General features: G+C 41.5%; 1 protein-coding gene across 8 annotated transcripts in view; it reads left to right on the forward strand.

The window, feature by feature from the left end:
- Positions 1 to 17648, forward strand: part of OSBPL8 (oxysterol binding protein like 8) — a 193954-nt gene that overhangs the window by 136657 nt on the left and 39649 nt on the right. For all 8 annotated transcript variants that reach the window (XM_074942004.1, XM_074942007.1, XM_074942008.1 and 5 more), the window contains 3 exons: positions 1191 to 1394; positions 12923 to 13007; positions 16207 to 16378. In XM_074942004.1, the coding sequence (XP_074798105.1) occupies positions 1191 to 1394; positions 12923 to 13007; positions 16207 to 16378 (461 nt within the window). The remainder of the gene's footprint in view (positions 1 to 1190; positions 1395 to 12922; positions 13008 to 16206; positions 16379 to 17648) is intronic.

Raw genomic sequence — 17648 nt, forward strand, 5'->3', positions numbered from 1 at the left:
CGCTATAATCCTAGAAGCTTATTTCCATAGAAGGGATGAGATGTTCATCTGTCCCAAACAGTGGGCAGTACCACCAGCAACAGAGGATTGCAGAAGCAGTGTGGGTACTTTCACAGAGATTAAACTAAATGGCTTATCCATAAGAGGTAATATTTATCTTGCTCATGGAAAAGCCTTACTAAATAGAAGGATTAAATCAGTACTATGGAGGTCAACAAATTAGTGTTTGGTCAGCCTGATAAGGAGGAATAAGTTCTAGAGTGACCAGGACTTAATCACAAACATCCATACCCCAGACATTCAAATCCAATAAACCTAAGAACACTTGGTGGTGCACAAGAGGAGGTGCTCTCTCAGATAGCCAGTGATCCCACCCAAATCTGGAATTTTTATATATCTATAGATTGGTTGTTAACACCTTTATTTCCATTTCAAAATCAAGTATCAAGTATTAAGAACTCTGAGAACTGTTACGACCTACCATCACTAACGGTATATCTACACAACAAAGAAGAACCTATTGCTGGCCAGCGCCAGCCGACTTGGGCAGGGGCTGCAGGGCAATTTCGTTGCTGTGTAGATTTCTGGATTCAGGCTGGAGCCCAGGCTCTAGGACCCTCTGAGGTGGAAGAGTCCCAGAGCTCGGGCTCCATCCTGAGCCCAGAAGTCTACACAGCAACGAAACAGCCCTGCAGCCCGAGCCTGAGCCAGTTGGCATGGGCCAGCAATGGGTTTTTCTTGGCTGGGTAGATACACCCTAAGGAGGCAATTGCATTCTGCACCAATTGTATCTTCTGAGTTGCATTCATAGTAATTCCACCCATATGTCATGAATAATATTGCTAATGGTAAAATACGCTCCGGCTGTGGACACTCCTGGGGAATCCAGAAGGAATCAGGGATCCAGAAGTACTTCCAGATTTTGAACCAATATGTACATCACTTGCATAACAAGGGTAATATTCACCCGCCCTGGAAGGAGGACTCTGCATCTTAACATATTTCTGCCACAAGGAAGTACAGAACACTGTTGTAGAATCAACAGACTTACTTTATTTTGGGTAAAACTATCAATTGTCTTGGATTCAATTTTCCTTTCAGCAGGAGGGGGATGACTTTGATATTTATTTGTGACTTCGATATTTATTTTTAATTGTGATGAACTAAACCCAATTGTTAATATTTTGTAGATTCGTGGTACATTGAAAAGCTGGACCAAACTGTGGTGTGTGCTGAAACCAGGAGTATTGCTCATTTACAAAACCCCCCAGAATGGCCAGTGGGTGGGAACAGTGCTCCTGAATGCTTGTGAACTCATTGAGCGGCCTTCCAAAAAAGATGGCTTTTGTTTCAAACTTTTCCATCCCCTGGAGCAGTCCATCTGGGCTGTTAAGGTTAGTGAACATCCATTCTTGAAGACATTGCAGAATGTGTCTGTGTTCTCAGCATTGAGTAGAAGCAGCCTTACACATAAGAGGCACTATGCTTTTCTATATAGTCATCAGTGTTTTGTCTTCTAGCTATTCTTAACTTAAGTCTGTGTTAATACAGTGTCTACTGCTGTAATTTTCATCCAAAAAAGTAACGATGTGACCTCTATGATTTATACTGTGGAGATCACATGTTGGTTACATGAACAGATTAATCTTTTAGGAAGTCCTTAGCAATAAATAGGATGCTATAATCTTTGCTGAAGAGCATACAGTGTGTTTCATGTAATGTGTCTTTGCTGAAAAGTCTTTCATTCAATATTTGTAAATAGCTATTTCATTTCTTTAGATTGGATGCTTGAGTAAATTAATAACTTCATACAGAAGCACTTGTTTTAATTGCTTTTGTGCACAGCAGTAATGATGACCTTGTAGGCATTTGAAGCTTATACATGATTCTGTATCTTGAAACGTGGTGAGGTGGTGGTTATTTGAACAGTAGAATCCCATTTATCCGTCCCTCCCTTAACAAGCTCTCCACGTTTACCAAACAACTTGGACTGGAGGACCAGAAGCGGGCAATCTCTCCTGTGACCACTAGATGGCAGTGCATCGTCACATTTTCCCATTCTCTGGTTTATCCAAAGTTTTGATGGTCTGATCTGGCCCTGGTCCCAGTTAGACCGAATAAACAGGGTTCAACTGTATTACCTTACCTCCTAACAGCCCTAATAATGGATGAGGATTTTATTATACTCTCTGCATTCTACATCTGATACAAGATGCTAAGTACCTGTACAGCTGTTCCATCTCATCAGTGATGGAGAATGGTAACTTTTTTCTTCATTAAGATCAGGCAGTTAAAGTAATAATCACCTGACATTTATTCAGAGGAACTATTGTCTGTTTGGAATCTTATCTCTTCTTAGTATGAAATACTCAAAATATTAGGTTTTTTTTTAATTGGTTGTAGATTTACTATAGTCTAAAACCACTTCAGAAGAGTTTTTTACCCTACTGATTTCTCATTGTCAGTTTGCTGTGTACTCATTTCCTCCATTCCTTTCCTAGCTATGTGTATTTTGTGGTTAATGTGACTTAAAAGTTTAATACTTTATATGCACCTAATTCATGAAGGTTGTTAACAGCTGTTTGACTAGGGTGACCTAGCTCTGCAGAAGATGACAAATCAGTCTTAGGCTGAGATCTGTATAAATCAAGGCTATATTTCCTAATTGCTTGAACGTTATTAAAGGTAGGTCAAATTTTAAACCAGAATAAGTCAATATTGTCCATTTTAAATGTGCTGAGGGCTATTGTGGCATTTGTTTATTCTGGTGTGGCTATGTATAGTAGAGAATTATTCGTTTTAGTTAGAAGTCCTTGTTAAAACGATGTCGTCTTTCCTGTCCTGTCCCCCAGTCAGTAACAGCAATCCGCTAGTGAAACTGTAGATCCTGTGGGGGGCAAACTTTCATAAGATTAGCCGCAGGTAACTTTACTCTCCAATAAGCTTTCACCATTAGGCTCACAAGAGAAAAAGCTTCTTTTTCAACAAAGAACAAGAACATAAGAACGTCTGTACTGGGTCAGACCACAGGTCGGTCTAGCCCAATATCTGTCTTCCGACAGTGGCCAATGCCAGGTGCTTCAGAGGGAATGAACAGAACAGGAAATCATCAAGTGATCTATCTCCTATTGCCCATTGCCACCTTCTGGCAAACAGAGGCTAGGGACCCCATCTCAGCCCATCCTGGCTAATAGCTATCGATGGACCTATCCTGAATTTATCTAGGGTTTTTTGAACCCTGTTATAGTCTTGGCCTTCACAACATCCTCTGGCAAAGAGTTCCACAGGTTGACTGTGCATTGTGTGAAGAAATACTTCCTTTTGTTTGTTTTAAACCTGCTGCCTCTTAATTTCATTTGGTGACCCCTAGTTCTTGTGTTATAAGGAGTAAATAACACTTCTTTATTTACTTCACACCAGTCATGATTTTGTAGACCTCTCTCATATCCCCCCTTAGTCGTCTCTTTTCCAAGCTGAAAAATCCCAGTTTTATTAATCTCTCCGCATTTGGCAGCCATTCCATACCCCCTAATAATTTTTGTTGCCCTTTTCTGAACCTTTTCCAATTCCAATACATCTTTTTTGAGATGGGGCGACCATATCTGCACACAGTATTCAACATGTGGGCATACCATGGATTTGTATAGAGGCGATATAATATTTTCTGTCTTATCTATCCCTTTTTGAATGGTTCCCAACATTCTGTTAGCTTTTTTGACTGCTGCTGCACACTGAGTGGATGTTTTCAGAGAACTATCCACAATGACTCCAAGATCTCTTTCATGAGTGGTAACAACTAATTTAGACCCCATCATTTTATATATATAGTTGAGATTGTTTTCCACTGTGCCTTTACTTTGTATTTATCAACATTGAATTTCACCTGCTATTTTGTTGCCCAATCACTCTGTTCTGTGTAGTTCTTCGCAGTCTGCTTTGGATTTAACTATCTTGAGTAGTTTTGTATCATCTGCAAATTTTGCAACCTCATTGTTTACCCGTTTTCCCCCAGATCATTTATGAATATGTTGAATAGTACACACTCCCGGGGGACACAACTATTTACCATTCTCCATTCTTAAAACTGATCATTTATGCCTACCCTCTGTTTCCTGTCTTTTAACCAGTTACTGATCCAGGAGAGGACCTTCCCTCTTATCCCATGACAGCTTACTTTGCGTAAGAGTCTTTGGAGAGGGACCTTGTCAAGACTTGTTCACACCCAATCTGAAGAGACACCACCACTTAGAACTATGTACACAAGATGTATAAAGGTACTGCAGAAGTCGGCTTTTCCCTAAGCGCACTTATCATAGTGTCTGGTTCCTCCGTCTGGCTGACTGTGCATGACTTTCTGTAGTAGTCTGGGGCCAGTCACTTATCATGCTCCCTTGATGTTATGCTCTTCCAGTCTACAGTGTATAACCAGTAGTACCCACTCTGCTGTGTTTAAACCACTTGAAGAAGATGACAGTGATTTTTAGAAGCTATCATATGGAACAGCCAGTGTTAAAGAAACAATGTACACAGGCTAGTGCTGGTCCCAACTATAGCCGGGAATTTCTCAACTCTTATTACAGAGATTAAAAGCAAGAACTGTCCCCCAAGGGAAAGTCCTCAGAATTGAGACAAAAGGTATTGGTGGGTCTATGAAGAGTATATTTGGAAAGAAGGACATTTTAAGATAGGGGGTTAAGTCAGACTGTGAAAGAAACCATACAGTTTTTTATGCAGGAGGAGCTGTCGATCCTCCAAGTATAGATCACCACAGATCCGAGATGAATTAATAGGCAGCAGGTTTAAAACAAATAAAAGGAAGTATTTCTTCACACGACGCATAGTCAACCTGAGGAACTCCTTGCCAGAGGATGTTGTGAAGGCCAAGACCATAACAGGTTCAAAAAAGAACTAGATAAATTCATGGAGAATAGGTCCATCGATGTCTATTAGCCAGAATGGGCAGGAATGGTGTCCCTAGCCTCTGTTTGCCAGAAGCTGGGAATGAGCGACAGGGGACGGATCACTTGATGATTACCTGTTGTGTTCATTCCCTCTGGGGCACCTGGCATTGGCCACTGTCGGAAGACAGGATACTGGGCTAGATGGACCCTGGTCTGATCCAGTAGGGCCATTCTTATGTTCTTACATTCCACTGTGGTTAACACATGTGCATCAGGCACCCAGAGCCGGAGAATTTGTAAGTAACGTCCATTGGGTCACACATGTACCCCGGCTAACCTCGTGCCTCCGTCTTAGGGGATATAGGATGGGGCAGACGAATGGTCTCTCCTGTTACTTCTCACCACCTCATGATCTGCGTCAGAACCTCCAGTGTCTGTAGCTTCAGCATCGTCCTAAAAAATAAGAATTAGATTTAGCTTTGTAAATAATTTTAACAATTTTTATAGTTTATGGTAGAGTTTGCATCCCTACCTCCTCTAAAACCCTCTTCAAAAGCACCTCTAGGGGCCACTGTCACGAGAATATTCTCAAACAAGAGATGGACTCCCTTTTGGGGCAGGAAGCGATAGAACACCTCCCTCCTTAATACCAAGGGAACAGGTTTTACTCGACTTACTTCCTGGTACCCAAAAAAAGGGTGGTTGGAGACCAGTCCTCGACCACTGCCATTTCAATCACATCATTTGCAAACTCAGATTTCACATGGTCATGTTGGCATCTGTAATCCCATGTTTAGAAAAGGACGTGTGGTTTACAGTTCTTGATGTGAAAGATACCTACTCTTCCATAGACATTCATCCTACTCATAGATGCTTCCTCAGATTCATGGTGGTCTGACAATTTTCAGTACAGAGTGCTGCCTTTTAGCATAACAGTTGCCCCCAGAGTCTTTACCAAGGTGTTCTTGAGAGTAGCAGCTCATGTCAGAGATTGTGGTCTCATTATCTTCCACTACCTCGAGGACTGGCTCCTTGTTGCCAAGTCACTCCAGGAAGCCTATGAGTCAACTAATAGGATGCTGCACTTCCTCTCCTCACTGGGAGTCCGTATAAACGGCAAGAAATCTGTTCTCATCCCCACACAATCTTTGGACTTCATCGTGGCCGCCTTGAATTTTATCATTGCAAGAGCATATTTGCCCCAGGAAAGGTTCCAGATCGTGAACAATATATCATAGCTCAGATCAGACACCCCTCATCAGGTATATGTGGGCATCCTCGTATACCTTCCTCTCTGGACGGGACCATTATTACAGATGCATACCTATTTGGTTGGGGAGCTCACATGAACAGCTGCATAGCACAAGGTACTTGGACGTCTTGATAATCCAGGATGCACGTCAATATCCTGAAGTTGCCAGCAGTCTGGAAAGCATGCGAAGCCATTCTTCCATTCAACCGTGCTCATCTTGTCCTTATAATGTTATGACTATTTTCTGCATCAACAAGCAGAGGGGGGAGCAAGATCCATCTCCCTGTGTGCAGAAGCGGTCAGTCTTTTGGAACTGGTGTGTCAGCAATAGAATTACCCTATCAGCAGCCTACCTTCAGCAGATGTTTTGTAGTCCACCATGATTGGGAACTCCATAACTTGGTATTGCATAATATTTTCGCTCTATGGGGAACCCCAACTAGGGATCTGTTTGCTTCTCAAATGAACAAGAAATGCATTACATATTGCTCCAGAAGAGCCCTGGGTCACTACTGTGACATTACATCTCATATTCATCCTAGAAATAATATTATGATATAATTGTGATGAATTTTGTTCAACATGGGTCATATAAGGTGTCACTGGAAAAGTTATGATTTGCTGAATATGATTATCCTATTTGTATGCATGTATCATTTTTGTAGCTGAAGTTATGAATATTGGCTATGTATCTGTATTTCAAATGTAGTTACACCTGGGCGATGCCCACTATGCAAGATGCTTTCAGTCTAGATAGCTGGTTGGGAAGGGCTTAATCCGGGTAATGAATCATTAGGGAAAACAATAGGTCTTAGGAGAAACTTATCTCCCACCTGGTGAGCCTTCCTGAGAAGGCTCCAGACAGCCTGTAAATAATGGCTGCTATGACTCTACAAGGGCATATGACCAGGCCACATGACTCTGGACTCTATTTTGGAGTGTCTGTATTTTTCAACACACTTGTCTGGGAACTGGTTTTGGGACAAAGGGTTCCTGCCATGTACTAAAGCTATGTAAGGCACGGAGTGACATCATCGGTTGTTCTTCACTCCCCACGCAAGAGGACTCCTGGAAACAGCTGAGGAACTGGAGGAAGTGCTGGACCAAGGCTAAAGGGATTTCTAGCCTGTGTATGTAAAACCTGGGGATTCCAAGCTGTAAAGCAAGTGCAGCTTGTACCTTGAGAATCTGCCAGCCTGCTTGTATCATCAGTCAGGGTGAGAGATTGTTAATTCAAATACTATTTTTCTAGTGTGTTAAACCTAGTTTGTGTTTTTGTTTATTTACTAGGTAATCTGCTTTGATCTTTTTGCTATCCTTTATAATCACTTAAAATCTATCTTTTGCAGTTAATAAACTTGTTTTATGTTTTAATTTAAACCCAGTGTGCCTTTAAGTGAAGTGTCTGGGGAAAAAGCTCAGCTTGGTTTAACATAGGCTTGTTGCATTTCCTCTCCACATTGAGCGGGAGGCGAACTGGATAATAAATTCATACTGGTCAGGGTTTTGACCAGGGCAGGACGCTACAGCTCTGGGGTCCTAGGATGAAAAACCGGTGGTTGTTTTGGCTGTAGCCTCTCTATTGATGGTTTATGCAGTGGCTGGTCAGAGTGCCTGCCTGTAATTGCAGCTGGGTGTGTCCCTACCTGTATGAATGCTGGAGAAAGTGTAGGACCAGGAGCAGGTCTGCAGCTTGTCCCAGCAGCACAGTGTGAAACGGAGCCCAGGCTGTTGGGTCAGAGGGCTCAGTGGTACCCCAGTTCCAGGTGGCACCCCGGGGGGGGACTCCTCACATCTACTCCCAGGGTGCTTTGCTTCTTCCTTGGTCAGACCAGTTCAATTATGCCTTTCCTCTTCTATCGCTTCTACCATGAATTTTATACAAAGTCTGGCAGGGCAGGGGTCATCCTGATCGCCCCTTACTGGCCCAGACAGTTCTGGTTTCCCAACCTCCTATACATGTCATCCCGGCTACTAATCCTCCTCCCAATGTTTCCTGAGCTCCTGACTCAATGGAACAGCAAGATCAAGCACCCGATCTGCATTCGTTCCATCTCAGGGCTTGATATTTGGATGGGTATCATCGTTAGAATGTTCAGTTGGGAGTAAACCTAACCCAGCCGTATGAGACAGTCTTCTAATATTAGGAAGAATTCTATTAGAAGATGTTACTCCTGGGAGGCTTCTGTGCCAAAAAATTAAAAATTCTGCATATTATATTTGTTAAAATAATGCAATATAATCTCACCAATTTCAATTGTTTTAATAATTTATTTAAACTACAATACAGAAAAAAAGTCACAATAACTTTTCAGCATTTCCTAAACACATGAAAGAAAAGTTACAAACACTTGGTAACTAATACCCTGCATTCCAGTTATAATCCTGAATTTTCATTGAAATTACGTTACAGAACACCAAACAGAAGGGGGGGAAAAGAAAAGTAGAATGTCATTTTAAATTGCTCAGACTTTTTCACATGTGAAAGTCTTACAGTTTTGCTAATCATTGTCCTGGACCTGGCTGGGTACTTTGGGAAGTGCTTGGTTCTGATTGTCCTGATATTTTATTGACTGCTTGGTAAATGTTTTATTTGCCCTCAAAGTCTTGTCTTTTCTTTTTTTTAATGTGAAATAAATCCTGAGCTGTAATCTAACCCCATTGTGCCACTTTGGCACAGGAAAAAAGTGAGAAAGCACATAGATCTTCCTAGCTGATTCCCTTACTGTCATTTATAAGACTTTACATCTCTCTGGCAATGTAGGGGCCTTAAAACTTTTACAGGTTTTATGCTTCTGGGGGAATTAACTGAGAATGGGAAAAATTAACGAACAATTGGAGTAAGACGTTAATAGCGAAATGAAGGTGCTTTTCTTCTTGAACACAACAAAGGACCATTCTTCTAGAAACTGCCAATAATCTTCTCATCTTGGACTATAGCCTCTCTCTGAATATATCAGGCCCGTCCATCAGCTCCTTCTGAGTCCATTTGGTGGCAATCAGTGCATATCATCCACCTTCTCAGGACTACTTGGTCTTCGCACACTAGACCACTCACCACTAGATTCTGGAAAGGCCTAATCAACAGAACCTTCCTGCCTATTCAGAAGCCTACTCACCAATGGGACCTGAACCTGGTTTCTCTCAGTACCCATAAGGCTCCCCTTTGAACCTTTAGCTTCTTGCTCCGTCTCTCTCCTTTCCATGAAGGTTGCTTTCTTCGTAGGCATCACCTCAGCTAGAAGGGTTGGCAAGCTTGGACTGATGATGGCAGATCCTTCTTACACTGTATTCCATAAGGATAAGTTTTCTTTGCGTCTAGCTACACCCCAAATTCACCACCAAAGAAGTTTCAGAATTTCACCTTAGCCAATCGATTCACTTACCTGTGTCTTCCTCTGTGGAAGCGTGTGGTTTTGGGAAGAAAAGACTCCGCTCTCTTGATGTTCAGCAAGCCTTGGGCTTGTAACTGCAAAGAACAAAACCAATCAGGAAATCCCCAAGACTTTTTTTATCACCATAGCAGAAGGAATCAGGGGACACGCCATCTCCTCCTAGAGAATCTCCAAATGGATATCTAGCTGCAGTCTGTTTTATCATCTATCAAACCTTCTCCCCCCTTCACACCAAGGAGGTGAGAGCTCATTCCAAAAGAGCACAAGCAATAACTATGGCATGATTTCAGAAGGTGCCTTTCCTTGATATCTGTAAAGTGGCCAGATGAGGCTCTGTTTATGCATTTGCAAGACATTATGCCCAGGTGCAGGACTCCTCTGCTGATACATCCTTTGGGACTGGGGTCCTCCACTCAGCTCTACTGTCTACATCCTCACACCTTCCTCCTACTTCAGTAGTGCTTGTCAGTCACCCACAGCGGAATATAATAGGAACCGTCACTAGAAGAGGAGTTTATTAACCTGTAATGGAGGTTCTTCGAGACGTGTGGTCCTCATCTGTATTTCATTACCCTCCCTCTTTCCTCTCTGTTTTGGATCTTCTCTGATTTGCAGGAGAGAGAGAACTGGAGAGATGGTTGGTCCGCCCCACCCTTTATGTCCTTGGATGGAGGCTCGAAGTGAGCCAGGACACATGCATGGACCAACTGACCTATTTTCAAATTCTCCAGCTCCAGGCACATAGTACACATGCATAACCCACAGTGGAATACAGATAGGGACTACACATCTCTAAGAACCTCCATTACAGGTCACTAACTTCCTCTTTACTTGCTTTTGTTCAAAACTTCTTGATTTTACATTCCCTCTTCTAACTTACCAGTTTCTCATTAGATTCATTGGGGGAAGTCCACCCCCCAAGACCCAAACAGATTTTCTTATCAATTAGGCTGATTGACAGTAGATTTAACGTATCGTCCAACTATGGCTACAAACCTAATGCAAACCCTTTTACCTATCAGTTGTCTTAAAATTCCTCTAACTTAACTGTTTTTAGAGTGGGCTCTTGAGTGGTGTTTTCGATCTTTTATATTCTCTAAGCACACTTGACAGAAACAGAAATATCTGTAGCAATAGCACTGTTTCTAAAGAAATGTTTTAAACATCTGGAATTTTTAGTTTATTTAGGTCTGTCAAACGATTAAAAAAATTAATTGTGATTAATCGCACTGTTAATAATATAATACCTTTTTAAAATAGATTTGCAATATATTGATTTCAATTACAAAACAGAATACGAAGTATACAGTGTTCACTTTATTTTTCGTTACAAATATTTGCACTGTAAAAAAACAAAAATTTTTTTTCAATTCACCTCATAAAAGTACTGTAGTGCAGTCTCTTTATCATGGAAGTTGAACTTACAAATGTAGAATTATGTACAAAAAAACCTGCATTCAAAAATAAAACAATGTAAAACTTTAGAGCCTGCAAATCCACTCAGTCCTACTTCTTGTTCAGCCAATCGTTCAGACAAACAAGTTTGTTTACATTTGCAGGAGATAATGTTGCCTGCTTCTTGTTTACAATGTCACCTGAAAGTGAGAACAGGTGTTCGCATGGCACTGTTGTAGCTGGCGTTGCAAGATATTTATGTGCCAGATGCACTAAATATTCATATGTCCCTTCATGCTTCAACCATGCGTCCATGCTGATAATGGGTTCTGCTTGATAACCATCCAAAGTAGTGCAGACCGATGCTTGTTCATTTTCATCATCTGACTCAGATGCCACCAGAAGAAAGGTTGATTTTCTCTCTTGGTGGTTCAGGCTCTGTAGTTTCCGCATCTGAGTGTTGCTCTTTGAAGACTTCTGAAAGCATGCTCTACACCTTGTCCCTTTCAGATTTTGGAAGGCACTTCAGAGTCTTAAACCTTGGGTCGAGTGATGTAGGTATCTTTAGAAATCTCACATTGATACCTTCTTTGTGTTTTGTTAAATCTGCAGTGAAAGTGTTCTTAAAACTAACAACATGTGCTGGGGCATTATCCGAGAATGCTATAACATGAAATATATGGCAGAATGCAGGTAAAACAGAGTAGGAGACTTCTCCCCCAAGGAGTTCAGTCACAAATTTAATTAATGCATTTTTTTAACGAGCATCATCAGCATGGAAGCATGTCCTCTGGAATTGTGGCCAAAGCATGAAGGGGCATACAAATGTTAAGCATAACTGTCATGTAAATACCTTGAAATGCTGGCTACAAAAGTGCCATGCGAACGCCTGTTCTCACTTTCAGGTGACATGTAAATAGGAAGCTGCCAGCATTATCTCCCGTAAATGCAAACAAACTTGTTTGTCTTAGCAATTGGCTGAACAAGAAGTAGAGTAAGTGGACATGTAGGCTCTAAAGTTTTACATTGTTTTGTTTTTGAGTGTAGTTATATAACAAAAAAGAATCTACATTTGTAAATTGCACTTACACGATAAAGAACTGTATGGGGTGAATTGAAAAATACTCTTTCTTTCATTGACTATTTTTACAGCGCGAATATTTGCAATAAAAATAATACAAAGTGAGCACTGTCAACTTTGTATACTGTGGTGTAGCTGAAATCAATATATTTTAAAATGTAGAAAAACATCCAAAAATATTATACATTTCAATTGGTATTCTATTGTTTAACAGTGCGATTAAAACTGCGATTAATCACGATTAATTTTTGTAATTGTGATCGGGTTTTTTGAGTTAATCGTATGAGTTAACTGCGATTAATTCTCAGCCCTAAGTTTAATTTGAGATTTGTATCTGGAGCTTTGCATCCTTTGCCGTCGCTTCCTGTTTGGAGACAGAGTGGCACCCTCTCCTGCTCATTCCGCTTGCAGAAGGCACTTGGAACCTACAGTGATGAGGGTCAAAGAAGTACCTAGGACAGATAGTTTCCTTGCCACCTACTCATAAGTCCGTTTCTGTGAGGGGAGGAAGGTACCTCCATTATAACCTGATTTAGAGGAGGAGGCAAGGAAACAAGGTAAGAGAGCACGGGGTGCTGCTGACAGGCCAGGTCATAGAAGTTATTTGCCACAGTCAACTAAAGCCTCCAGATTAATTTTAAAAAATAAATTGGAATAAACTGAAGACCTTTCTCTTTAAAGTGTGGTTCTCAACTCAACCCCACTTTAAGATAAGTGTCTGAAGAGGAAAATCCAGTGAAAGGAGGCAACTCTTCTACAGAACCATATCTTCATTAGTTGTTGCTGTGAGTGACAGTAGAGCTTCCTGCATTGTAATCAGCTTGTTACTACAGCAAACAAGCCATGAAACAGCTGATTCAAAATAATGTCTACGGGTGTTGTATTCATATATTTCTAGGGTCCTAAAGGTGAAGCGGTTGGTTCTATAACTCAGCCATTACCTGGAAGTTATTTGATCATCCGAGCAGCTTCAGAATCAGATGGTAAGTAAATTTCTTGTTTTGTTTTGATTTTTCATTTTTGAAGTGCTTGCTTATTAGAGATTCAAATTATTCCATTTCTCTTGTACAGTGTTACAGCATCATATTTGCAGATCCGTAGTTCAGCTGAACATGCTTTTTTTTTAACCCAATATATTAGATAGCTATAATGCAAGCATTTTTATTTCATATCATGAAGTAACTTTGCAAAGTTTTAGTAGTGATAAATTTTGAGTCCTTTGAACTAAACGTTTGAGCCTACTTAAGAGACTAACAAACACAGCCTTGCAGAAGTGGTGTTATTCCACATTAAATGCCAAATATCTTGGAAGATTCTAAATTAGAAAGAATTTCAAAAGACTGTTGTGTAACTTTGGTGAGTAGCTGCTATGCAACTGCACTAGTTAATTAACTTGGCACTGCAATATACATTTTATATAGATCTTACTGTTGAAAGGATTATGGCCAACTGAAAATGTAGTAAATTTCAAGAAATGAGTGAAAAGTAATTTCAGGACCTAGTTGTCCTAAGTTCACTTTCAATTTATTTGGTTTTACAATCAATTTATTATTTTTTCAAAATTCTTTTTGCTCTCCTTTTGCTGTTGAAAGACCCCAGAAAATTGACCAAACATGGGAAATAGTAAAGATGGGTATACTTAAAGTAACGCAGTGGAAAAAAACAAACAGTTTTGTCTGTGGTCTTTCAACTATAATCTTCGGTCTAGTCTATTAGAGTTCTTTGAGTGTATCAACAAAACAGGGACAGAAAACAGAGGAGGAATAAATGGTCAGTTTTCAAGATGGCAAAAAGTTAATGGTTGGGTGCCCAAAGGTTCTGTTCTAGGACTGGTTGGTGTTTGATCCCTTTTTCAGAACATTACTAAATAGAAGTGGCAAATTTTGCATATGACAGAATTATTTAGGTTAGCCAAATCTAGAGACGGCTGTAGGGAACAGCAGAGGGATCTAATAAAGTTAAGTGACGAAGCACAATAGCAGATAAAGGTCACTGTTGTGAATGGAGAAATGGTACATTGGCAGGAGTAATTTGAACCAATCAAACATTAGCTGGGTTCTGAATTAATTAGTCAGGGGGGAAAAGTTCATGTTATTGTGGACCACTTAGTGAAAATGTTTCCTCGGTATAATTGTAAAGTTAAAATGTAAATGTATAAAGAATGGAATGTCTGCATTGGACATTTGCTGATGTTTCTTTGTAAGCAGATGCCTTTAAGAAAGTACTGAAGTTTTACATATTCGCAGTCAGGAACAAAAATATTGCAAACGGGGAAGGAGAATTTGGTACAGTTGACACTCCATACTGGAAAGTTGAGTGTATTGTGGTTTGATAGAACAGAGAAATACTAGAGAGCAATAGAAATGCTGTCAAGATAGTAACATTTTCTAACTGCTTAAAGTGCATATTTGGTTAGGGGAGCAGGAGGATGATTGTCCTTCTGAATGAGGTGAAAGGTTGGAGATGAAGAGTGAGTGTCTGCATCCATTGGCAGGCCAAGAAGGGAGGTGGCAGTCTGCCTCTGTTAGGGAAAAGGCATATCTGCCTTGGCTTCTTCTGTTATAACTAAGGCTAAGATTTTGTCTCGGTTACTTTTAGTAAAAGTCACAGGCAAAAAACAAAAATTCACAGAAGCCTGTGACCTGTCCATGACTCTTAATAAAAATAACTGTGACATAACGGGGAATGGCGGGGGTCCATCACCTGCTGAAACGGATCTTTACTGGCCCACGGCTGGGCAGATTGTTACCGGTACCACTGAAAATTCAGATTCAATTTGCTCAATGCATGGCAATTTGTTTGAGAGAGAATCACACAAGCCATAAAAGGTTATGTAATACGTCTTCCTAATAAGCCTCAGTTCCCCAAGCATAAACCCTCAGTAACTATCTTGGCCCTACACAGTATCCTGACTGGCAAACAAAGCAGGTAGAGCTACCAGTCCTAGATAGAGACTCTTCTCTTCTCTTTTCTTCTCAAGTACCTGGTTACCCCAAGGTCCTCTGTTTCAAAAGTCCTACAAAAGTCCCTTGTAGCAGGGTGTTCGTTACCCTAAGACCCTCTGTCTTACAGCGTCACAGACCTCTTCAGATGTTAATTGGAGAGCTAACTAACGAACTAACTCTGCATGTATGGTATTCTTAACATTTATACTCCTTGCTCTCAGAGCAGTCACATCCCAGGAATATGCCCTGTGGGCTTTTCATTACTGGTTTTTCTAATTAATATTTTAAAAGGGATTGCAAAACAGACAGAGACAAAAGATCAGTTAACATTTACCCTCTCATCAATCATTCACTTGCACTCCTAGTGTGGTGCCATCCTAAAGGGTCATTTTGACCTTGGTCATTCAATACCAAGCTCACTTCTGCGTTTTCTTTACTTTTGTGAGCTGGCCATTAGGTGATATGACCAGAGTTCCTTGCTGAAACACACACAGATAGAGCCTCTGATTAACCATTTAAGTGCAATTTCAGCGCACTCAGTAAATTTCCACACAAACAGTGTGATGCTAAGAGATCCCTGCTCCCAGAATCCTCTAGCCAATTCAAACATACCAAGCCATGCCAAACTCATGTTCACCACATTCATTCATATCAATCACAGTAATTCACAATAATAATTTGGCACCATTCCAACATCACCCATCGCTGCTGTTGCTTGCGGTGGCTGGGAGCTCCAGAGTCCCCACCACCATCCCACAGAAGCTTGGAGCTCCAGGGCTGGTGGCTCGGACCTGCGGGGCCCCCCGTTGCAGCTTGGACCTGCGGGGGCCCCCGCCATGCCTTGGAGCTCTGGGATTGGCAGCTGAGAGCTCTGGGGCCCCCGTTGGCTGACAGCTCCAGATCCGGAGCTGAAGCAGATAATGTCAAATAGGTCTCCGGAAGTCATGGATTCTGTGACCTCTGTGACATAATCATAGCCTTAGTTATAACGTTCTGGTCTAGACCCTTGTTGGTCCTACCCTGGAGTCCCTTTCACATCTAGATAGGGAGTAAGTTATTTTTATATTTTAGGTCTGGAATGATATTAAAATCAAAGTCACCTAAAGTGTGTGGAGTGATGTGCATTTATTATTCCAGTATGTGCCTTTCAAAGATAAGGTAAAAGGGGGCCCTAAATAGCTCATCATTGTGAAGTGAACAATATCAAATTCCATTACTAACAAGCATCTCTCTTTAGGCAGGTGTTGGATGGATGCTTTGGAACTGGCTTTGAAATGTTCTGGTCTGCTTAAACGTACGATGATTAGAGAAGGTAAAGAGCATGACTTGAACTCTTCAGCAGAGAGCACACATGTTTCTCTCTATGGCTTATTGCGTGCGAACAACTTACACAGTGCAGAAAGTTTTCCGTAAGTAATCAAGCCCTTAATTTTATTCTTATAAGAAAGTTACTAAAACTGGTGTAGAACTCTTAAATTGTTTAGGCAGATCTTTGAATTTGAAATGATAATTTCAAAGTGGAAACCTTCTTAAGATTGGAATTCCTTTTGCCTCCGAATGCCCCTTAAAGATCTGTAACTGTGTATTTTTTTTTAAACTTAACATTTAAACCCTGCAGATGTGGGTCCTTTACTTGGTGATCTTCAAGTAGCTCTGCATATTGTCACTTATGGGTACTGTGTCACCTTATGGTGCCATGTGGTAGAACCTTCTTCTAGCAGTATTAGCTAGAGCCGTCTTGTGCCTCCCCCTCACCCCCCCCCCCCCCCCGCACAACATCACACCACGCCAATGGTCAATTTTCTGGGGTCTTCCAACCACATGCCACAAACATATATGAACCTCTCCGGTCTCTTGAGAGCTGGGGTTTTTTTCTTAGATAGTTACTGTTAGATGTTGATTTAGTCAGTGATTCATTTTCAGTTCTGTGATATGGCGGAAGTGAAGAAGCTGGGTTTTAAGAGGTGCGTTCCTGCCCAGCTATCTTCCAGGTGCACAACAACCACGTGCAGTGCCTCAAGTGCTTGGGAGAAAGACGTTCACCTTTTGATTGTTTGATTTGTAGGATCTTTACTCCCAGAGCCCACAAGGACAGGGAGACTCAGCTGCAGCGCCTACTATGGAAAGAAGCTCTCAAGACCAGACCCTCTGGTTCTGAGCAATCCTCCAATCCAAGGTTGCAAAGGCCATTCTCTGCCTCTGTTGCTCCCCCCAACAAAGGACCGAAGGGTTCCAAGAGGCTGAATCCCGAATTGGGACCAGACCCAATTCTTGTGGTTTCCTCAGTTAAGACTTTGAGGTGACACATGGCCAAACTGAGGGCCACGTGATCGGATACCACTGCCCAGTTCTGGAGGAGAGGCCGAGAAGTGATCCACCCTCACTGGTGCCATATTTTGTGCCTTACAGCTTTCTGATCCTGAAGGAACACATGTGGTGGCAGGACTAGGATCAGCTTCGAAGTCCACTTACAGATGTAGGAAGATTGAGTCCATTGGTGTGCCAGAACCAGGGTAGGTAGTGCCTTTGGTGCTGACAGTAATGGCACTGAAGAGAGAGGCATAAGGACAAAGTGGCCACAGTGAGCGGTTCTGGTTCCCAGCACAGGCATCAGAGCTGTCGGATCCATCTGATTCAGACCAGGGCAATCCCGGCTCTGAAGCGCGGACTTGTTCAGCC

This window comes from Natator depressus, chromosome 1, assembly GCF_965152275.1.
Source record: "Natator depressus isolate rNatDep1 chromosome 1, rNatDep2.hap1, whole genome shotgun sequence".
NCBI lineage: Eukaryota > Metazoa > Chordata > Testudines > Cheloniidae > Natator > Natator depressus.